The sequence below is a fragment of the Symphalangus syndactylus genome, chromosome 8, assembly GCF_028878055.3.
Source record: "Symphalangus syndactylus isolate Jambi chromosome 8, NHGRI_mSymSyn1-v2.1_pri, whole genome shotgun sequence".
In the NCBI taxonomy this organism is placed as follows: domain Eukaryota; kingdom Metazoa; phylum Chordata; class Mammalia; order Primates; family Hylobatidae; genus Symphalangus; species Symphalangus syndactylus.
In genome coordinates, this window is record NC_072430.2 from 14,383,885 (window position 1) to 14,408,040 (window position 24,156).

The following is a 24,156-nucleotide window of genomic DNA, read 5'->3' on the forward strand; positions in this document are numbered from 1 at the left end:
TTTAAAAGAGAAAAACAAAAGCTCATGCCTGTAATCCTAACACTTCAGAAAGCTGAGGCAGGAGGATCCCCTGAGGCCGGGAGTTCTAGATTAGCCTGGATAACATAGTGAAATCCTGTCTCTACAAATAATTTTTAAAAATAATTAGTCAGGGCTGGATGCAGCGGCTCATGCCTGTAATCCCAGCACTTTGGGAGGCTAGGGCAGGCGGATCACTTTGAGGTCAGGAGTTCGAGAGCAACCTGACCAACATGGCAAAACCCCATCTCTACTAAAAATACAAAAATAAGCTGGGTGTGATGGCACACGCCTGTAATCCCAGCTACTCGGGAGGCTGAGGCAGGAGAATCGCTTGAACCCGGGAGGCAGAGGTTGCGTGAACCGAGATTGCACCATTGCACTCCAGCCTGGCCACAAAGCAAGACTCTGTCTCAAAAAAAGAAAAAAGGAAAAGGAAGACAAAACCTTTAGTTCTGCTTAAAATTTTCTACAACAAGTACTACTTTAAACAATATGTTTAGCAGTAAAAAGAAATATGAAATTGGGGGTCATTTTTGGTTTCAGCTCAGGATGAATAATGAACAAACTATTCTTTATGTTTTAAAAAATTCTTAAGAGATAGATTACGTGACCCAGTGCTTGGTATTTGCTTTCAAATATGTACGACTCCAACACAAGGTGGCTAGCTTTCAAGAACCATGGAAAATACCAAGGAAAACAAATTGACTCAACCTCCAGAAGAAGTTGCCACCCCCAAAGATGAATCAATTTCCTCCCTGAGGATATTCTAGTCTTTCTTCCCAAATGTACAAGAAAAAATAATGCACTAGTCAATAGCACTGCCATATGTTCATGCATGATTTTCCTTTATGAATTAAAAAAATAATAACACAAGCTAAAAAAAAAAAATCAAGTAGCATAGAACTGTATGAAATAGGCAGTAAAATCCTGACTAGCCCCTATTCCCTCTTGGCTCCTAAATCTTACTCTCTAGGTACAACGCCCAAACTTAGAGAAAACAGGCTCAGAGTGATCCACTTTCCCACTATGACACAAAGAGTAAACAGAGGAGTCCTAATAAAAGTCTGAGCTTCTACGTCTTAGTTTGCTGTGCGATTATACCAAAAGCATGCTCCCAGCTCTGGGAGAACTGTCAACCAATTTAGGAAACAGAAATCAATTTTGAAAAAGAATTCCAACTCTTATAGAAGCATGTATTCTAAAAATTGGGGAAAATATTCCATTGACAAAAGAAAAAGTCAACCTAATTCAAACAGCAACTAATTATATACTGCAGCTCAATATTAATTCTAATACTAAGCCACTAATTTTTGATTTGTTTTAATATTTAAAATAGTTACAAACTGGTTACTTCACTCAGATTACAGTAAAATTTCAATTTACTTGAAAGTCAGCAAATGACAAATGAAATGACCATAGCTCGTCACAAAAGTATAACTGGGGATTTTAAAAAGCAGGGCAGGGGCCAGGCGCGGTGGCTCACGCCTGTAATCCCAGCATTTCGGGAGGCCGAAGCGGTGGCTCACAAGGTCAAGAGATCAAGATCATCCTGGCCAACATGGTGAAACCCCATCTCTACTAAAAATACAAAAATTAGCTGGGTGTGGTGGCGCTTGCCTGTAGTTCCAGCTACTTGGGAAGCTGAGGTTGCAGTGAGCCAAGATCGTGCCACTGCACTCCAGCCTTGGTGACAGAGCAGGACTTCATCTCAAAAAAAAAAAAAAAAAAAAGCAGGGCAGGGAATTACTCCAAAGTATGTCCCTTGCTTTTTACTTCATAATACAGTAGATTATGCCAAATAAAAGTGCTCTCAGATTCTTAAAAAACGTCAGATGAGGCTGCTCGAACAGGTGGTTCTGTATACTTGGCCAGAATCCTGCAGAGAGACACAGGTAATGTGGGGGTTCATACTGGAGGAGATGAGATGCAAATGGCCGCATACCAGACCTAGAAACAGACAGCAGGCCAGCTGATTAAAAACCAGCTCATGAGATGCACTCAGGAGTATGTAAGGACAGAAGGCGAAAACAATCTGCGGTAAATTGAGGGTCAACTCTGGAGAAGGTCTACTTCTTTAAAACTGGCTTGAAGGGCTCCTTCCTTTAATAAATACTTGGTGAATGAACAACAAATGAACCTTAAGCTTCTGCTGTAAATCTCAAGTCTCAGAGCACACTATTATCTACCTTAACTGAGTAAGAATGTATGTATGATCACCAGGAGCATGATCTTTGAGCAAACACATGCACAGGCTGAACAAGTGATGCAGGAGTCCCTGGAGTGGCCCAGCACAGGGGCTAGTCCTGCCCGTGGTTCTTGGGCAGATGTTACCTGCTCAGAGTCCCTCCCGCTACATCAGTAACAAGGCCTGTAAAGCCTGTGCCCACTGTCTGCAACCAGATTTAGCTACAAATTATAAGACACACACAAGCATTTGTTGAATGCTACTCCATTTTCATCTCCTCTTTTGTTTTTTAACTTAAGAATCAGCTGGTGATAGGAATAGTAAGACAGTAACAGTAGATTCCGAATGCTGCAGCTGAGGTTATACGGGACATCTGCCATATTGTAAACAATAAGGTATGCTTACTAAGGTGACCTTTAAAGTTACGTAACTTTTGGATTTTCTTGGATGGCCAGGTGTGGTGGCTCACACCGGTAATCCCAGCACTTTGGGAGGCCAAGGCAAGAGGATCACTTGAGGTCAGGAGTTTGAGACCAGCCCGGCCAACATGGTATAAAACCCCGTCTCTACTAAAAATACAAAAATCAGCTGGGCATGGTAGTGCGTGTCTGTAAACCCAGCTACTTGGAAGGCTGAGGCAGGACAATTGCTTGAATCCTAGAGGCAGAGGTTGCAGTGAGCCGAGATCGTGCCACTGCATTCCAGCCTGGGCAACAGAGCGAGACCCTGTCCAAAAAAAAAATTTTTTTCTTGGAGATCACCCTGATGACTCAAATCTAAAGTAAAGGAAGAAAGCACTCTACTGTAGTTACTGTAGTAACTACTTAAATGAAGACACATGGTGTGTCTACTAGGTGCTCAGAAGGTTGTGATGAAATAAGTTAATGAACCAGGAGCCCTCTAGCCTGTAAAAGGAATTACCATCTAATACCTACTAGCAAATAGATACTTTTTCATTCTTTTCGTTGTTCCCAATGTCCAACAAAAATCAGACAGACATTTGCTGAATGAATGCCTGGGGTGCTGTAATATGTACAATGTCAACATTTGAGGTTTCCTGTCCCACAAGATAAAAGGCAGCACAGGTTATGTACAGGGTAAGAAAGACCCAGGTCAAATCCTGGCTCTGTCTCAAAATAAAATGAGTTTGTCTAGCAGTGCACGGCACACAGTCAGCACTGTATGACTATGTTATCTTTAGCAACGCCCTGACCTTCCCAAGAATTAGTTCTCACCAATAAAGCCAGGTTATCACCTAACTGGGAAAATGACACCACAGTAGGTACTCCTCCTCCTCTCCTCACAGAATGTTCTGGACTAGAGTTTACTCAGAATATAGCCATCTGCACAAGCAATGCTGTTGACAGACCTTGTCTCTTACTGTATTCCTGCTCTACATAATCCTCAGCTTTTGTTTTCTTTAATCAAGGGACATGGATATCTACCATACTTTTCAGAATCCCTGGTGCAATTCCCTTCCCACCACCTACCCTGTTCCTTTACAGAGTTATACCAGTAGCTACTGGTAGGACAGCAATGAAAATGAAAAGTGCACTTTTCAAAACCTCCCACGTGGTTTCCTTAAGTGAAGCAAAAAAAAGCTTTCAACCCAAGAAAATTAAATGTGTTCCCAGCTACCCTTATAAAAAAAACAAAAGATAAGCAGATGCTTAAAAGTCAGTGGATAAAAGATGAAACAGGAAGGAAGAGGAGCAGGAGAAATACAAGCTACCTACAAAAAACTGCTCTTAAAGAAAACAGGGATCCGTGGGGACTTTTCCAACTCTGGCAATAAGAATCTTAATTCTGCCCCTTATCAATTAAAAATTCACCAATCTGGAAGGGAGGAGCCACTGAGGGCAGGGACTCGTGAAGTAAATGCTGATCAGGACAATAAGCAAAGTCCACGCTGCTCAAGAAAATGCTAGCACGTTTCTATAGGCCCGGGCATCTGCACCCATCACCCCTCCCCAATGTACAGGGTGCGCAAAGCGGGCCTGCCTGTGCAACCTGGCTGACATTCCAGTCTGTTGGTCAGAAGCAGAAGAATCCATCCACTGCGTTTTACCATTATGGAGAGCATAGGTGAAAGAGTTATGGGCTTCCTCATAATATCACCTAAAGACAGAATGTGAAATCCTCATTCTTCAAGAAAATTTATAAAATTCCAAAAGCCTAATCAAGCATTTACTGAATTAAACTTACTATGCACAAAGCACTGTATTAAATAGCAAGCCAAAATAAAAAGCAAAAATGAACTGATTTCCCACAGTAGCTTGAGACAACACACAGGTAACAGAAGAGAACACACAAAATAACAACACAGATGTAGGACAGTATGGGAATGCCAAGTCATCAGATGACAATAAATGATCAATGAAGGAATGCTTCCTAAAGGTTCAGCATCTATACCAACAAGCAGAAACAACAGCTAACATTTGAGAATTTATTATTTATGAGCCATTGTTTTAAGCTCTTTACAATGTTTGTTTTTTTTTTTTAAATCTTCTCTGATAGTTCCATTATCACTCTCATTCACAAAGAAACAGGCTCACAGAAGTAATCTGGCTAGGGTCACACAGCTGGTAAATATCAGATAAGGTATAAGGTTTAAGACTTCTATGCACTGGGCGCAGTGGCTCACACCTATAATCCCAGCACTTTGGGAAGCTGAGGTGGATGGATCACAAGGTCAGGAGTTTGAGACCAGCCTGGCTAACATGGTGAAACCCCGTCTCTACTAAACAAACAAACAAACAAACAAACAAACAAACAAAATTAGCCGGGCATGGTGGCTCATGCCTGTAATCTCAGCTGCTTGGGAGGCTGAGGGAGAAGAATTGCTTGAACCAGGGAGGCAGAGGTTGCAGTGAGCCGAGATCGCACCACTGCACTCCAGCCTGGGCAACAGAGCAAGACTCCATCTAAAAAAACAACAACAACAACAACAACAAAAAAACAAACAACCTCTATGCACAATTCTTCCCTCCTTCCCTCCCTTCCTTCTTTTAAAAAAGACCAGCCAGGAGCAGTAATGACAAGCGGGAAGAGAGAAGAACAAGGAGTTCCATCTGCAACTGTGAACAATCAGTTGAGATAACTCACTACCTTCGGACCAGCCAACACAGTTCTATCTCTTAAGGAGAAAAGATAGAGGCAGAAGGGCTCTTCAGATTAGAACAGCCTCCTTGGTACAGGGAACCAAGGCTAATCAACATACTGCATCTAGCTTGAATGAAGTTAATAGAACTGTGGTTGATGAAGTGACGGAAAGCAGGGGTAAGAAACAGATGGACGCTAAACTTCATTTGTTTCTATATTCATTTTAATTCAATGAATGAAATGCCCTAGTACCCTCAGTAAGTCTCAAGTGCAAAATAAGGGAGAAATGCAGATGAAAATTGCCACAGTAACCTTAACTCACCCTTCTCTCCCCCTAGATACTGCAGATATTCAGAACACCGTGTGATCTTGCATATTCTATGCAGAGCAATAGGCTGGCACCATATGGTGGGCTGATGACAAGGCTTATAGCCTTCTTAGAGCTTTTTAAAAAAATTATTTTTGAAACTTGCTGTAGGATTAGGTACCACAGAGGAAATATGACACCAATTTCTCTCTCATCACTCAACTGAACATGCAAAAATTCCCTTTAAAAATACAGTAACAAATATCGTGGCATCTTTTATTATTAAAATAAGAAATGAGTTATCACACCTTGCTGAGAATCAAAATGAGCTTAAATCATTTAAGTAAAGCAATTGTGCCACCTGGTGGGCACAGACATTACTACAGTAAACATCTGAATGCTCCCTCTGTGGGGTGGAGAACAGCACAGGAAGCCAAGCCAGAGGCTCTGCCTGAGGATTTCACCAACCAGTCCTTCCAAGTAGCTAACAATATGTACTTTCTTTATAAAAATGCTATTTCTTGGCAGGGCGCGATGGCTCACGCCTATAAAAATATCCTAGCACTTTGGCAGGCCGAGGTGGGCGGATCACCAGGTCAGGAGATTGAGACCATCCTGGCTAACACGGTGAAACCCCATCTCTACTAAAAATACGAAAAAAAAAAAAAATTAGCCAGGCATGGTGGCGGGCGCCTATAGTCCCAGCTACTGGGGAGGCTGAGGCAGGAGAATGGTGCGAACCCGGGAGGCAGAGGTTGCAGTGAGCGGAGATCGTGCTCCAGCCTGGGCAACAAAGCGAGACTCCATCTCAAAAAAATAAATAAATTTTTAAAAAGCTATTTCTTAGTGGGAGTTTGTTAAAATCCCACTTTATAGAATAAGTCAGTCCCCAACCCCAATCCCCAGAGAAGTGACTTGTCTGAAGCTTGTCTTGGCAGAGTACACCAGTAGTTAGTTGCTGGGAGGGCAGAGACGAAAATGAAAAGTGCATTTTTCAACATCTCTCACATGGTTTCCTTAAGTGAAGCAAAAGTAAGTTTTTAACCTTAGAAAATTAAATGTGCTCCAGGTACCCTCATAAAAAAACAAAAGGTTGGCCAGATGCGGTGGCTCACACCTATAGCCTGTAATCCCAGCACTCTGATAAGCCAAGATGGGAGGATTACTTGAGCCCAGGAGTTTGAGACCAGCTTGGGCAACATAGTGAGCCCCTATTTCTAAAGATTAAAAAAAAAAAAAAAAGCATAAATGCTTAAGGTGATGGATAAAAGATAAAAGACGAAACAGGAAGCAGATAAACAGAAATACAAGCTACCTGCATCAAATTGCTCCAAACAAAGAAGGGGACCCTCGAGGACTTTTCCCCAACTTTCTATCTCTGGCAGCAATAATCTTGATTCTGTCCATTAAAGATGAAAGAGAGTCTGTGTTATAGGAAGGCTGGGTGGGTTCTTTAGCTCTGAAAAGGAAGCTAAACCCCGTTGTGACACACGAGTATGAGAGGGCAGGCTCTCCTGCCTGTGAGAGGGAGTTGGGAGGGGCAGGCTCTCCCACTGTTAAGTCCCACTGTTTGCAATGTGGAGGGTTTTCTATTCTTCATCCAATAGAGTAGCCTTCAATAAGCACCGCTATATAAACAAGTTATTTAAGAGCTTTCAAAGTAGGTTGCAACAAAGTGATCTTTTATAAAATATACTGTTTATGTTGATATTATTCTCCACTGATTTAACAAATCTTTCAGGCCTACTGTGTGCCTGGTGCTGCTTTGATAGCTGTGATTAAAATAGACAATCTCAGCCCTTATGGAACTCGCACGTCTTCCCCTCCCTCCCTCCCTCCCTCCCTCCCTTCCTTCCTTCCTTCCCCCATCCCCCTTCTCCCCTTCACCACTTCCCCCCTTCCTTCCTTCCTTCCTACCTTCCTACCTACCTTCCATCCTTCCATCCCTCCTTGCAGGAGTCTGTCTAGTATAGACAGCCTTGGCTAGTATAGAAATAGTCATACAAATAATGAATTCTAATTGTCATAAGTGACCGAGAAAAAGAACTATGGATGCACATAATTGAGAAACCTGATCTGCAGAATTAAGGAGGGCTTTCTTTTCAACTAGGGAGAGGACATTATAAATTTCTGTGTACTTGTGTTATTTATAGGAGGAAAAAAGAAGAAAATCTAAATGTTCAAGAATGGGATGTGGGCTGGGAGCAGAAGCTCACGCCTGTAATCCCAACACTTTGGGAGGCTGAGGCAGGTCGATCACTTGAGGTCAGGAATTCAAGACCAGCCTGGCCAACATGGTGAAACCCCAACTCTACTAAAAATATGAAAATTAGCCAGGTGTGGTGGTACATGCCTGTAATTCCAGCTACTCGGGAGGCTGAGGCACGAGAATTACTTGAACCTGGGAGGTGGAGGTTGCAATGGGCTGAGACCGTGCCACTGCACTCTAGCCTGTGCGACAGAGCAAGACTGTCTCAAAAAAAAAAAAAAAAAAAAGAAAGAAAAGAAAAAGGAAAAGGAGGAAGGAAGGAAGGAAGGAAGGAAGGGAGAGATGTGGTTGAATAAATTATGCTACAAGATGTGATATTATTCAGGATCAAAACTCGGTTTAATTTTTTTTTTGAGACAAAATTGTGCTCTTGTTGCCCAGTCTGGAGTGCAATGGCGTGATCTTGGCTCACCACAACCTCGGCCGCCCAGGTTCAAGCAATTCTCCCGCCTCAGCCTCCTGAGTAGCTGGGATTACAGGTACGCGCCATCACGCCTGGCTAATTTTTTTTGTATTTTTAGTAGAGACGGGGTTTCTCCATGTTGGTCAGGCTGGTCTCAAACTCCTGACCTCAGGTGATCCGCCCACCTCGGCCTCCCAAAGTGCTGGGATTACAGGCATGAGCCACCACACCCGGCCTAAAACTCGGTTTAATTTTTAATTGCAGGAAAATTGAAGTTGAAAACCACTACATAGAAGATGTAACCATTTGTGCTTAAAATCAGAGTGCATATAAGCATACAGAAAAGATCCGGAAGCAAACTTTAATAGTGGCTATGTCCACATGGTGGGGTAAGTTAGAGGCTATTTTTAATAATAAAAATAAGTGTGTGTGTGTGTGTGTGTGTGTGTGTGTGATTTTTTCCTGAACTACTTGAGAGTAGCTTTCATATATTATGACCCAGTACTCTCCAACATTCAGCAAGTGTTTTCTAAGGGTAGGTATACTGTCCTACATAACCACAGGACAGTAAATTAAACACGGAAACAATACTTTAATCTGCATCCACAGAACAATTTGATGAACAGATCCCAAAATGTGCTTTACATGTGCTAAAGAATTTTAAAGTAAATCCCAATTATTTCATTTCATCCCTACATATATCAATATACACCTGTTTTTAAAATGTGGGAATATTTGTTTCATAACACCAATGCCATTAACAGACCCAACTAAAACAGCAAAATTCCTTGGTATATGAAACAGTGTGATACTCACACTAGATTGGTCTAACACGTATAAGTCCAACAACAGCAATTATTGGAGAGGATGTGGAGCAAATAAATTCTGCATTTTGCTGGTAGCAGTGTAAACCAGTTTGACCACTTTGAAAATAATTTGGCACTGATCTCTCAGAACTTAGCATATATATTCCAGATGGGCATCAAGAAATAGGTCCAAGAATGCTTCCAGCAGTAATATTTGTAGTAGTCAAGAACTGATAATGGATGCCCACTGTCAACAGAAAGGATAAACTAAAACTGAACAAAATGAAACGTTTTTCTTTATAAAGATACAGATTAGACATTAATATGACTATAAGGTAAATTACTGTTTAATAGAAGGCTTCCACTAGTTTGTAAATTTAGCTCATTCAGCTATGTTTATTCTAGTAAGTTTTGCCCATTTTAGCTAGTTCTAGAGCACTTAAAAAAATTAAAATGATGAAAATACTTTTCACACACTCAAAAGACTCATTTTAGTCACAAGCGTCAACCTCTTCTAGCCACATATTTTTAAAAAGCTGAAAACCAGGCCAATATAGGCTTACCCTATCACTACTGCTGCTCACACCCAAGCCAAAGAATAAGTTGTTTTGTTTTGTTTTTTTCCCTCAACTTTTTATTTTAGAATCAGGGGGCACGTGTGCAGGTTTGTTACAAAGATACACTGCATGATGCTGAGGTTTGGCATACAAACGAATCCATGACTCACTCAGCACAGGTTCTTTTTAAGCCCTTGTCCCCACCTCTCCCCCCATCCTAGGTAGTCCCTAGTGTGTTGTTTATTGGTCACATCTTTATGGCCATGTGCACCCAATGTTTAGCTCCCACTTGTGAGAATATGTGGTATTTGTTTAAGCACATTTCTCCTTCACGGCGCTCAATGAACTTATTTACCAGTGCAGTTTCCCGTAGACTGTAAGCTACACTTGGGCAGGGACTTGTCAGACTGTTTGTGTATTTCGCCAGTGCCTGCCAGTGCTTGGTACACAAGCAGCTGTGCAAGTTACTGAGTAAACAAGTGATAGCCACAAGGTAAGGGACAAAGAAGGAAATGTTAGAAGATTCCAGACAACCCAAGTTACAGAGCAAATGGCAGAAAAGCCTGTATTTGCAAATCTCTATCCAGAGGAATCCCGCACTCCCACCACCTTCTCATTCATTCAACAACTTATTTATTATACACCCACCACATGCCAAAAGGGGACTGACAGAGAACTAAACACACATACCAAGTTCCTCCACTCAGTTTTACACTACAGTGGAGAGAGACGAGAGACATAAAGTAGATAATACGATGTCAGGTGATGATAAGTAGAATGAAAGAAAGCGAGTTAAGACAGTGAGTGGTTTGTGTGGTCAAACAAGGCTTCTCTGATATAGTGACACTTAAGCAATAACCAGAATGAACTGAGAGGGTGAGCCATGTGGACATCTAGGAGAAGAGTACTCTAGAGGAAGGGAACAGAGAAGACCCTAAGGAGGATATTTTGGGTGAGTTCAAGAGGGCAGAAGTGGGGTCAGACTGCGTAGGGCCTTGTTACTTTCAAGTTCTTTTTTTGTGTTATTATTATTTTCTTCTTTCTTTTTATTAAGACAGGGTCCTGCTGTTGCCCAGGCTGGAGTGCAGTGGTGCAATCACAGCTCACTGCAGCCTGGACCTCCTGGGCTCAAGTGATCCTCCCATCTCAGCCTCCCAAGAGTCTGGGACTACAGGTGTGCACCATCATGCCTGGTTAATTTTTTTGTAGAGATGGAGTTTTGCCATGCTGCCCAGGCTGTGTCAGGTTCTTTTGACTTTAACTTACAATGAATTGAAAAGCTATTGGGATGCTCTGAATAGAGACACCTGACATTTACTATGTATCTATATGAAAGTTTAGAATTATATATGATATATTACACATTATTCATATTACTCTAAACTTTCATATACAATATAGTAAGTCAAACATCCTAAATTAGAAATGAATTTTGTGTATGTCATAGGTACGGCTCTTATTCCAAGAAAGCTAAAACTTATTTTTAAATCCCTAATTTAAACTTGTCTTTTGATACAACTTTAAATTATCTACCTCCACCATGTTACATGCGATTTTTTTCTTTATAGTTAATAGCTAGCTTAAAAAAAAAAAAAAATCAGGCCGGGCGTGGTGGCTCACACCTGTAATCCCAGCACTTTGGGAGGCTGAGGCAGGCGAATCAGAAGGTCAGGAGTTTGAGACCAGCCTGGCCAACATGGTGAAACCCCGTGTCTACTAAAAATACAAAAAATTAGCTGGGCACGATGGCAGGTGCCTGTAATCCCAGCTACTAGGGAGGCTGAGGCAGGAGAATCGCATGAGCCTGGGAGGCAGAGGTTGCAGTGAGCTGAGATTGCGCCACTGCACTCCAGCCCAGGCATCAGTGTGAGACTCTGTCTCAAAAAAATCAGCCAGCTTGTTTTTGGCACAGCTAATGATTTCCATTTTTGTCTATTTTAACACAGACATCCATGATTCTTACCACTGGACCAGTTTTTCCTCATTTTTATAAAATAAAAAATCAAAAATGCAAACACTTAAATAACTGCAAAAACACTTACTATATATAACTTATAAAATGCATAATGCATAAACGAGCAAGACCATCTGTTTCTATGGATATCCAATAGCCAAAAGTCACCTTGCTAAATCCTACACCCAAGGCAACAGCAGCGCATCTGAGAAATTTGCTCCTTCTGGGAACCAGCAACATCATTCAGCATGAGCAATTTAGTTCATTATATATTTTTAAAAAGCAAACTATAAACAACAGACAAGGCTGCACCCGAGTTTCCCCTCTAAGTTCCACTCCCCTTCTTTTCAAGCCCTACCTTAAAAAAAAATAATAATCAAACAACAAAAAAAAAATCCTCAGATTCATCCATCCTTTTTATTAAGACCCTTGGGCCACAGTTTTGCATTATATTTGACCACACGTGCCTGGGTAAACTTTGTTTTTCATAAGTCAGTAAAAGGAACCAGACTGGGCCTACAATCTGGCCTAAACTCTACATACATTTTAAACTCTAATATGCCCACTTTGTTAACGTTCAGCTGCTTCTCTAAACAAACGAAGTCCAAACTTGAGGTAGGTCTACACGTAAGCACAGCAACAAGAGGGGACTGTCAAAAGTACACCGTGCAGTGCAGTAGTGTCTGCATGAAGGCAAGAGGTGGTATTCTAAAGCCGGTGGGTAGGGCTGAGGAAGGTGGGCATTTAGGGTGCAGATCAACTGGAACGAGGATGGAGTCCCCAAAGGCAGGCAGCCTGGAATGGTGTAAAGAGGATATGCAGAGGTAGGGTGTGGAATCCATGCAAAGGGTGGCTGCACAATATCACAGTGGGGACTGAGGAGAGATGATATCTTATCACAGCAACGGAGTGCCTCATAGGGGTTCAATAGAAACGTGTGGAGTAAATGATGGAACAGTGCGCCTATACTTAACGGCATTTAATAGTCTTTACAGGCATGTTAAAGGCTGCCTGAACCAGTCACTAAGCCCACAATCCTATGGTCTCCATCTCTTTGGGGCAAGTTGAGATACTCCTGACTTGACTTCCTGAATTTCCATCATGCCACCTTTTAACAGCACTGACCCGGTTAGGCAATCAACTTCTCTGACTTGGAACTGCATCAACACCTTACTACCACCAATAAACCTCTTCTCTACTCTTCTCTAAACCACAGGACTGTCAAGAGCTTTTCAGTATAAATCGTATCAGTTCTAGCTAAAACTCCTTCAAGGGATCCTCCAAACCTTTAAGAAGCTGGCCTGCTTTTCCAGTTTCGTTTCTCTCTGCCTCAGGGACAACACTTGTCACAGTCAGGCAAATCTCCAAAATTAAGTGCTGGATTTCCTCTCCACATCTTCACACCTTTAAAAATGAAAATGCTGGCCGGGAGCAGTGGCTCACGCCTGTAATTCCAACACTTTGGGAGGCCAACACGGGCGGATCATCTGAGGTCAGGAGTTCAAGACCAGCCCGGCCAACATGGTAAAACCCTCTCTCTACTAAAAATACACAATTAGCCGGGTGTGGTGGCACCTGCATGTAATCCCAGCTACTCGCAGGGCTGAGGCAGGAGAACTGCTTGAACCCAAGAGGCAGAGGTTGCAGTGAACCAAGATCACGCCACTGTACTCCAGCATGGGCAACAGAGCGAGACCCCCAACTCAAAAAAAAAAAAAAAAAAGAAATGCTATCATTTCTTCTGTCTAGTGTGCACTTATGCCCCTGGTCCAGCCAGCAAACTCCTACTCACGCTTCCACATTTCAATCAAATGTCAACCATCTTCAACTCTTTGTTTCTACCTAGGAAAGCTAGCACCTTCTGCTGAGTCCCAATGGGAACATCAGAATACTGACTCAGTGGTACATGGGAGATGCTTGATGTAAAAATCATGTGAGTCAACTGTACTCTTCTCCAATAAGTGAACATTTTTCAGTTTCTCAGTCTGCCACCCTCCAGATTACACATGATGGCAGATTGCACTTCATTCACTCCTTTGTTGCTGAAATCTCAAGTCATGGTTTCATCAAGTAATTTTCCATGATCATTTAATATTTAAACTCATTGTTCTAATCTATGTTATTGGGAATTATTTACACTTCCTCAACATGAAACGTCTCTCTACAGGCCACATTTTCTAGGCATATCCCATAAGTCATATCTCTCATTAAATGGGTTTTACTTAGACACAGCCCAAAAAAACTAGTATAGTATTAATGTTTTAAGCATTGAATTATAGTTTATTAAATGAAGCAGCCTACAAAGGCAGACAGGTGTGGTAAATATAGTCTGGAGACAAGAGATCTAGCTAAAACTTGGCTACTATAATAACTGGCTATGGGATCTTAAACATTTGACTTTACTTCTGTAGACCCCAGTGTTTTTACCTCTAAAAAGGAAGAGTTGCCCTAGGAAAACTACACATAAATTATTTGCTCACATGTTCATTTTTTCTGTCTCTCCATTAGAGTATGAGATTCCTGAACCTTTCACTCCTGGTACATTCCCAGACACAAAGCTGTTCAAGTAAAATGTAAATGAAAACTCAGTAGATAAACACGAATTCAGTATAATCTGAATTGAGATACTTTTGGACAGAACTTTTTACCACAAGTCTAAGATTCACCTAAAAGAACAAATATAGAGCCAGGAACACTGAAAAGAATGAAGTCCAGGCACAAAGTATGTATGAGTTTAACGTAAGTGAAGGAAAAAATATAATCCAATAATTTCAGTTGAAACAACGACGTAAAAAAGGAGGGGAAGACAGAAGACATCAGTCTGTTTGTAATGTGGGGGTGGGAGAGGAGTTCCTAGCATGACAATACACCAGATAAACTGTGGCATAGCTAGACAATGGTATATTATTCAGCACTAAAAAGAAATGAACTATCCAGCCATGAAAAGAGACAGAGGAACCTTGAATGTATGTTGCTAAGTGAAAGAAGCCAATTTGAAAAGGCTACATACTATATGATTTCAGCTGGAAGGCATTCTACAGAAACAGTAAAACGATCAACAGTTGCCAGGGATTAGGAGGCAGAGAGGGAGATGAACAGGTGGAGCACAGAGGTTTCTTAAACCAGTGAAACGAAGATAACTACATTGGTGGACAGGTCATTATACATTTGCCTGAATCCACAGAACGTACAACACAAGAGTGAAGCTTAATGTAAACTATGAATTTCGGGTGATAAAAATGTGTCACTGTAGGCTGGTTGATTGTAACAAACGTATCCCTTTGGTGGACTCTGGCCCAGGATGTTCACACTGGGGGAGGCTGTGGGTGTGTGGGGGCAGAAGATAAATGGGCACTCTGTACTTTCTGCTCAATTTAGCTGTGAAGCTAAAATGCCTCTAAAATATGAAATCTATTTTAAACAAGAAAATAAGAAATGTATTAAGGGGCAAAAATCTTCACTCTTGCTTTTTTTAAAATGATAGCTTGAGCCCCGGAGTTCAAGGCTGCAGTGAGCTATGACTGTGCCACTGCACTCCAGCATGGACAACAGAGCCAAGATCCTCTCTTAAAATATATGTATTTTATTTTACTGATACATATTAGATGTACATATTTCCAGGGTACATGTGATAATTTGATACATTCATATAATCAAATCAGGGTCACTGGGATATCCATAATCCTAAATATTTACATTTTCTCTACATTAGGAACATTCAAAATTATTCTCTTTTAGCCTCCCCCTCCTTTTTTTTAATAGAGGGGAGGTCTATGTTGCCCAGGCTGGTCTTGAACTCCTGAGCTCAAGCATCCTCATCTCCGCCTCCAAGTGCTGGGACTACAGGCACATGCCACGCACCCAGCTAACTTCTGGACTTTTGGAGAGACATGGGGTTTCGCCATGTTGCCCAGGCTGGTCTCAAACTCTTGAACTCAAGTCATCAGCTCGCCTCGGCCTCTCAAAGTGTTGGGATTATAGGGGTGAGACACCGCACTCAGCCCTCTTCTAGCTATTCTGAAATGTACAATTCAAGGCCAGGTGCAGTGGCCTGCATGTGTAGTCCTAGCTACTTGGGAGGCTGAGGCAGGAGACTCTCTTGAGCCCAGGAGGTGGAGGTTGCAGTGAGCCAAGATTGCACAACTGCACTCCAGCCTGGGCAATAAGAATAAACCTCTGTCTCAAAAAAAAAAAAAAAGAAATGTACAATTCATTAATGTTAAGCTAAAGTCATTCTATGGATCAGGTTTTTTAAAAAACAGAGTTTTAAAAAAGAACTAAGATTATAAATATTCATCAATAGGTAATACAGGTAATTTTGTTTAAAAAAAGGCTAAATTATGATACATCCATACTAGTTACAGTAAAAAAAAATTAGATAACTGTAGATATACTGAGATGAAACAAAGTCCCAGATGTATTTATGAGCAGACTGATAACAGTTCACATTTTGTGGAAAACAATTATATATTATGCATTATGTACTGTTTGAATTTTCTAAAATAGCGTTTATTTTTATAATTACAACATAACTTTATAAGCTTTCAGTAACCCTAAGAGGCAGAACTCTGAACAGCCACTTTGAAAAGAAAAGAAAAAAAAAAAACAACACACACACACACACACAAGAAAAGCCAGGGATCTCCAGACATCCTTATATACAATTTTTTAGTATCTGCTAGAAATATGTCCTAAATCACTTACTTCTACTTAATGTCAGAATAAGTGCTGGACAACCAAGACTTCCATATTCTTCCAAAACTGAGACACCTAAATTTTCAATAGAGTAATTGTTAAACATACTGATACATCCATATGATAAAGTATTACATCTAGTTATTTAAAACCTTTATAAGCAGTTTTAACAACGTGGAAACTGCTTAGGTCCGATGTTCAGGAAGACAATACACACATACCCACACACAGATAATCTATCATCTCACTTATATAAATACATACAAAAAAAATTGGAAGAAACACCCCAAAATGTTTAACGATTATCACCTCTGGGTGATGGAATAATAGGTGAATTTTTTTTATTCTTTCTACTTTTATCTATGAACTTTCAACAATATGTAAATATTACTTTTAGGTAAGTGTTTGTTTTTTTCCCAGAGTAGAAATCATTGCTCTTTACTGATACAAAATAACACATTTCTACAAAGCCGTCCTCATCCTGCCTTCTCTCTAGTGGACTTTGTTCACTCTAAGTGCTCCGTGTTTACTCGGTTAATAAATGGAAAGACAGATGAATTCTATAATGTCAATCCTTTTTTATCCCATCTAAGGAAAACCCCCAGGTCCCATGCACCCCAAGGCCCTTCCACCCTAACAACTTGATTTCCCTGAAAGGTATGTCTGGAAGCCCTTCCACGACAAAGTAAACAAATCTTGATATTCCTCTTCAATTTTCATAACGGGAACACTACCGATGAGCCCTGGCTTAGTTCATCTGTCTTCCATTGCCTGACACTGACAGGTCATTTCCACGGGTTTGCCGTGCAGCGGCTTGAGGTTCAGACTCCGCAGCGGGTTGGGGGCAGGGGTGCTGGGGCCTCCTGTGCGAGTTGGGTTCTGGAGGAAGACAAGGAACCTGTTCCTAGCGCTCAGTGGGGCCCTGCCACGGCTGTGGCTGTGGCTACGGCCAGGAAAGGGGCAGAGAGACGGGATACGGTCAGAGCTGCGGGGGCTGGGGCGGAGAGGGCTGCTCCCAGGTCGTGGCGCACATAGGCGCCTCCCCCAACTACCAGCCCCACCTCGGCTGCTGCTCCACAGCAGGAGGGCACAGCCCCAGCCCCCGCAGGGCTAGGGACCCGTGTACGGGGAGCAGGCCGGGTGCCCTGGGATGAACTTGAGGCCCAGCACTGCCAGCTTCCAGCTGTGGGAAGGGCTGGTGGCAAGAGGGACCCGGAAGCAGCACTGGGCCCGAGGGCGGAGATCAAGGGACGTCTCCCTAAGGGTGGCCCGGCGCACTGGCTGCCATCTCCAGGTCAGCGGGGCGGGGGCCACGTTCGCGCACGGAACTTCAGCGTGCCCCCAGAGGAGAGCTTGGTCCAAAGCATCCTCCGATTCCCAAGAGAAGTTGCCCACATTGCTTGGGACCCTGAGGAAGCCCTGCTGGCTTCCCCCAGGCTGACCAGGATCTGGGATGGGGCGGGGGTGGGGGCGGGGGCGGGGGCGGGGGCCTGCGCCCAGGCTGCCTCTGCGCTGGGGCTGCTCTGGCTTCTTTTCGGTACTCCACCTCTCCAATTCTGAAACCAAACCTGGATTCGTGGCTCGGGAGTCTGTTTTTCTGGCCATTTCTTTTCTGACAGTAATTCCAGGATAAGGGTCCATTTCAAAGGCCTCAGTAAGAATCGTGTATTGATATCTGTCAAATTTGGTCCTCCTACGCCTCTGGCCTGGCTCAAGTGTGTCTCAGCCATAAGCCGAGCTCGCTGTCCACTGGGAGCCTCAGTGGACAGGTTAGTTATTTTAAAGTTTAAAGTTTTAACCAACTTTAAACTTAAAACAATTGTAATCAGGGTTTACAATAAAACTGTAAATTTATTTTATAGGCAATACCATTGTTTAAAAATCAATTAACTTTCCATATTCTGCTCTTTTCTTCTAGGTCTATGAAAAATAAGATAATATTAAAATTAAATTCTGACTCCAAAGACTCCAATAAGTAATACAATAGGAAAAGTGACTAACACAACTTTAAACTGTAATAACAGAAAGACAGTGGCTAACAGGCTGAATGAACACAGCCTGAGAAGTAAGAGAGATTATGACCCAGGAGTGAACTACTTGGTCCACCACTCACTATCTGTGCTACTTTTACAACCCTCCGACTCTTTGAACTATGGGATGCCATCTGTAAAACAGAGACAAAATCTTCCTCCTGGGTTACTGTGAACACTGAATGATACAGGAGTATGAAAAGCATCAGTACTGTGCTGGCATAAAGGTTCAAAAAATGCTCAGTATTCTTCATATTCAGTTCTGAGTACAATTTAAGATGGACATTGTGACCAACTGGAACATACTTAGAAGGACAACAGAAGATGAAAAGAGACCCCCCAAAAAAACACCTGAAAAGGCACCTGAAGCAACTAGCTTGGACTCAAGACAGTAAAGGAGATACGATGACGGAACATTTAAAGGACACATATGGAAGCAAACTTATTTAGTAAAGTTCAGGAAAACAAAGCTTTTACAAATTACAGGGAGGCAGATTTTTAGTGCTCTGTAAAAAAGAACATGTTAAAAAATGGAATAGATCGCAGGGCGCAGTGGCTCACGCCTGTAATCCCAATACTTTGGGAGGCCATGGCAGGCGGATCACCTGAAGTCAGGAGTTTGAGACCAGCCTGGCCAACATGGCAAAACCCCATCTCTACTAAAAATACAAAAATTAGCTGGGTGTGGTAATGGGCGCCTGTAATCCCAGCTATTCAGGAGGCTGGGGCTGGAGAATCACATGAGCCCAGGAAGCAGAGATTGCAGCGAGCCCAGATCATGCTGCTGCACTCCAGCCTGGGCAACAGAGCCAGACTCCATCTCAAAAAATAATAATAATTTTTTTAAAAAAGAAATATACACTTAAAAACTCTTTAAATTATTTATCTTAAAATAGAAGAGAAATTTAATACATATAGAAGCTTTTAGCTTCAAAGGTACCTTTAAAACCTTACATTAAACAAGAAAGGTGGAAAATAAAGTGCTCCAAGACTTACACTTTGCTTCTGACAGATTTTGATTGGGTGACCAGACCAACATGCCAAGATTGTCGCGTTCTTGACTGCGTCTTGCCAGTTTGGCTTGGGAGAAAGAAAAGAGAAAATTCTTATTAAAATTTAACACATATAATAAGCTATAAGTAACAATACCTTTTAATGACATCACCCACCTTTTACCTGTATCTGGCCCAATGGGACCCCACACTTAACATCAGAGTGAGGATGGAGATGGGGGAGGCGAGAGTCTGCTGAAACATTTCTACTTGGAAGTCCTTTCCTACTTTTACTGATTTTACAGTATGCTGCTCTGCTTTCAGGCATGAGACATCCAAAAAGAAATCTACACGTGCCAAGGTGCTCAAAGGTTCTTTTAAAATATTAATTCTTCATGTGTGCTTGCAGCACCCTTAGCCTTCTCTGCCTGGGTAACTTTTTAGTGACTTGGCAATAGAAATCTCAAAATTCTTTTAACAGCATTATTAAAGAATAACTATTTAAAAAGTTTAACCTGAAAGGAAACTTCTAAAATGCATACTAATTCTTAAAAAATCTAATGCAAAATAGTAGGCCAAAAGATTTAAAAGTGCCAAGGGTGGAGCTGACATGTATTACTGAATTAACCGCAAGCAGCTGTCATCTATTACAATACACATATCTAAAACATTATCTTCAGAAGGCAAAGACTCGAGAAACAGGAAGTTCAGTGACCATACCTTCACACTGGTTAGGCCCAAACTTATTCATTCTAAAGGTTAATTTTGGCCACCTTTTCTCCTTTAAATGAATTACTCTGAAAATATGATGAAAGTTATGGAACCTAAACTCTAGGGGGAAAAATGCAACTAAATATAACATACAACCTACTATAAACAAAAATCTAGGAAACCCAGAGTCTGGTTAATGAATTTCTTCTTTTATGATACCACCAGATCTTCCATCTTTAATTTTGTCTACCAGTGTGTTCTAGGTTTCATAAAGAGGAAATTTTACATTTTTAGTAAAATCTCAGAGACAGTTACTTTAAAGAACCATAATAGAATAGTGAAAAGGACCCAAAGCGTGAACAGTATGAATTAGGTAAAATTAAAAGTTGAATGTCTGTTGCAGATGGGAAGAGGATGTAGATGAGAAAGAAATATGACAAAAAGGATGGAGTGACCGCCTTTGAGTTTACCTTTTTTTTGAGACAGAGTCTCACTCAGTCACCCAGGCTGGAGTGCAGTGGTGCGATCTTGGCTCACTGCAACCTCTGCCTCCCGGGTTCAAGCGATTCTCCTGCCTCAGCCTCTCAAGTAGCTGGGACTACAAGTGTGCACCACCACACCCAGCTAATTAGTCAGGCATGGTGGCACACACCTGTAATCCCAGCTACTTGGGAGGCTGAGGCCAGAGAATCGCTTGAACCCAGGAGGCAGAGGCTGCAGTAAGCTGAGGTCGTGCCACTGCACTCCAGCCTGGGGTACAAAGCAAGGTTTTTATCTCAAAAAAAAAAAAAAGGTAAATTCTTATAATTCTTATTCCTAAATGTATGAACTGGCCACCCATACTTTCAACATATCCTGAGATGCTAAGCATAAGTAAATTTAACTTAATTATGTTAGGGAACAAAAAACGTTTTGTGACTCCAAAATTTTTGGCTTCTGAAGTTGGGTAATCAAACAGATAGAAATCAAAGGGAATGGCAAGAGTATTGCTATAACAGTTATATATGCTTACTATGTGCTAGGCACTCTGTACTTTGACATGCCTTAGTTCATCATTTCAATCTTACGACTATCCATTTTATAGATGAGAAAATTAAAGCACAGAGAGATGAAGTAAGCTGCCCAACATCACACCTATGAGCAGTGAAGCTGAGTCGAAGCTTAAGGAAGAGGTATGAAAACAGCAGAAGCCAGAGTTGGTGGTGTTAACCATTATGCTACACAGCCTAGATTTTAAAGACACCATAAATTATGATCAAAAACCAAAGTATATAAAGAACATTTTTCCTCCCCATGATATCCACATTAAGTATTTTAGCATTTAAGTTAAATGGCTTAAGAATTCCCAACTGACAACAGTTCACTCTCTATAAAATGAGGAAGTCAGAAGCAACTTTGGTATTCAAATACCTGTATCTTTTCTTTTTTTCTTTTTTTTTTTTTTTGAGACTGAGTTTCACTCTTGTTGCCCAGGCTGGAGTGCAGTGGCACGATCTCGGCTCACTGCAACCTCCGCCTCCTGGGTTCAAGCGATTCTCCTGCCTCAGCATCCCAAGCTGGTCTCAAACTCCCGACTTCAGGTGATCTGCCCGCCTCGGCCTCTCAAAGTGCTGGGATTACGTTAAATATCTATATCTTTCTACAAAGTATATACCTACTGTCTGGTTCTCTCTTCTCTAATCTCTTCCTTTTTAAATGCTAAAAGTTTAAATTGGAACAAATAGGTCCATAATTTCCAATCACCAGCTCTCTGGAATTAAAATCTACAATAAACATAGGCACGCTATAAACTCCTTAAAAACTCAAATCTCATGTTCTCCTAAATTTACGGGAAAAAATTTTTTGCCTCAAAGATTAGCGATTTCACAAATAATTTAAAAGCTAAACAGATTTTTTCTTTGAGGATTTTTTCCTCCATGATAATAAATGCTCTATTCACTTGTTTTTAAAAAACAGAAACATTTAAAAAAAATCTTAACTTACATCACAGTTGGTTAACGAGGGGTATGTATACTCCCACTAGCTCTCCCCCGCCCCCGCCAAAAAGGAGAGGGACTGTAAAAAATAAAAAGACAGGCAAGAACAAAGCTGGACAGGGAGAGAAGACAGACAGAAAGGGCTTCAGCAGTTAGCCGAGGTAGAAACTCTCATGCCACAACTGACATACACATAACCAATTACCATTGCTTACTTTGTATTGTATTACCCAGTAAATACCCAACTAGATTGTTAATTCCTTGGTAACAAAGAATCCATTCTTCACTCTTGTACTGCCACTGCTTACCTGACCTGAAGTAGTACTGTTCGGTCAATTGCTTTCCATAGGTCTTCAGCTGTCTTGATTCTTAATTTTAGCAAGATTTATTCTCATTAGCATCACCACAACAGTAACTGCATTACCACAGCAGTAACTATCCTCAGAAGAAATGTTCTAAACATGTATAGTGTGTTCTGTCCTTTGGTATAGTGTTTTACACCTCCAGGGTGAACAGAAGAGACGATGTGATGTAGAGGAATTAAACAGCCACATGAATAGTAATAAGAGATTTTAACAAAAGTTGACCTTTCCCCACGTTTTCTCTACCACTTTTTTAAACATCAGTGTTCCCTGGGTTCCTCTTTTTCATCTGGTATTAATTACTCCTATGCCACAACATCTAACACTGCAAATTTCTCAAACCACATTTATTATGGTAGTGACTTCTAAATCTGTATCTCAAGACAGAATACACATATAAGCCAATAACAATTCAAAAAGCATCTTGACACAGCTTATCGCCCTCTCATTCACCCTTACCACTATCAACAAGCTGTTTCTTCTTGTTTACCTAAAAAAATTAACACTATCACTTGTACAGTCACCAACTCCCAGCAATATGGCTGCAAGTCATCTTGGAGTCCCCTCATCTGCTACTAGCACTCGAGCACACACTCTCTGCAAAACTCACTGAACCCCATCCACTAACCTCTTCGACTTTTCTCAAATCCATCGCTCTCCAACCCTGCTGCCACCAACCTTCAGTTTCCAACTTCATGGTTTCTCATCTTGTCCTGTCTTAAGGGTTGCAGGATAAATTCGGTCTCCCCAAATTCAGTTGCTCCACTAGCTAGAGCAGTCTTTCTGAAGCACAATTCACTCTTTATTATTATTATTATTATTATTATTATTATTATTATTGAAACGGAGTCTCACTCTGTTGCCGAGGCTGGGGCACAGTGGCACCGTGTCAGCTCACTGCAACCTCCATCTCCTGGGTTCAAGCAATTCTCCTCCCTCAGCCTCCCGAGTAGCTGGGATTACAGGAACCCACCACCACGCCCGGCTAGTTTTTATATTTTTAGTAGAGATGGGGTTTCACCATGTTGGCCAGGCTGGTCTCGAACTCCTGACCTCAGGTGATCCACCTGCCTTGGCCTCCCAAAGTGCTGGGATTACAGGTGTGAGCCACGACGCCCAGCCCATTCTTTATTTTTTTAAGAAACAGGGTCTTGCCCTGTTTGTCCAGGATGGAGTGCAGTGATGTGATCATAGCTCACCGCAGCCTCAAACTCCTGGGCTCAACCCATCCTCCCGCCTCCCCTCCCAAAGTGCTGGAATTATGGGCATGAGCCACCGTGCCTGGCCCTGGAGCATAATTCTGATCAAATCACTTTCCATGTTAAAAGTCTTTTGGATCATAACTCCCTTCCCCTTCAGTGTGGGCTGTGCATAGTGACCTCTTTCCAAAAAAGGGGGTTGTATGGAAAGGGGCGGAGCAGGAGATGGAAGAGTACTTTACAGCTGAAACATCTAACAAACTCAGACGTTTCCACTGTAAAGTACTCCGCCAGGCAACAAAGGTCAACATGAGCAGTCATCAGTCACGTTGATGGTATGTACCCTTGGATGGGATGAAATGGCACTCTACTTCTGTGGTCTTCCTACCCCAAACTCATAATCTTAGTATAATAATGAGAAAAATGCCAGACAAATCCCAATTGAGAAACACCCTGCAAAATTTCTGATTAGTACTCCTTAAAGCTAAAAAACATCATCAAAAACAAGAAAAATCTTGAGAAACTGTCACAGCCCAAGAGGAATCTAAAGCAACAAGGCAACTAAATGTAACGTGGTATCTTCGATG

The 24,156-nt window shown here is 41.6% G+C and overlaps 1 protein-coding gene and 1 long non-coding RNA gene across 5 annotated transcripts in view; one reads left to right on the forward strand and one right to left on the reverse strand.

The window, feature by feature from the left end:
* The window catches only part of RCOR1 (REST corepressor 1), a 140,834-nt gene that overhangs the window by 30,105 nt on the left and 86,573 nt on the right, over positions 1–24,156 (reverse strand). For 2 of the 4 annotated variants that reach the window (XR_008659321.2, XM_055288096.2), the window contains exons 3-4: positions 19,326–19,409; positions 16,309–16,374 (exon numbers count right to left, since the gene is read on the reverse strand). Coding sequence is in view for 2 of the 4 variants with exons in the window: in XM_055288096.2 (XP_055144071.1) it covers positions 16,309–16,374; positions 19,326–19,409 (150 nt within the window). In the remaining 2 variants the exon portion in view is untranslated. The remainder of the gene's footprint in view (positions 1–16,308; positions 16,375–19,325; positions 19,410–24,156) is intronic. The other 2 variants (XR_010121998.1, XM_055288097.2) reach the window with 1 other exon arrangement.
* Positions 17,331–19,411, forward strand: LOC134737281 (uncharacterized). The gene is made up of 2 exons (XR_010122004.1): positions 17,331–17,593; positions 18,218–19,411. It is a non-coding gene; the product is annotated as an uncharacterized lncRNA (long non-coding RNA).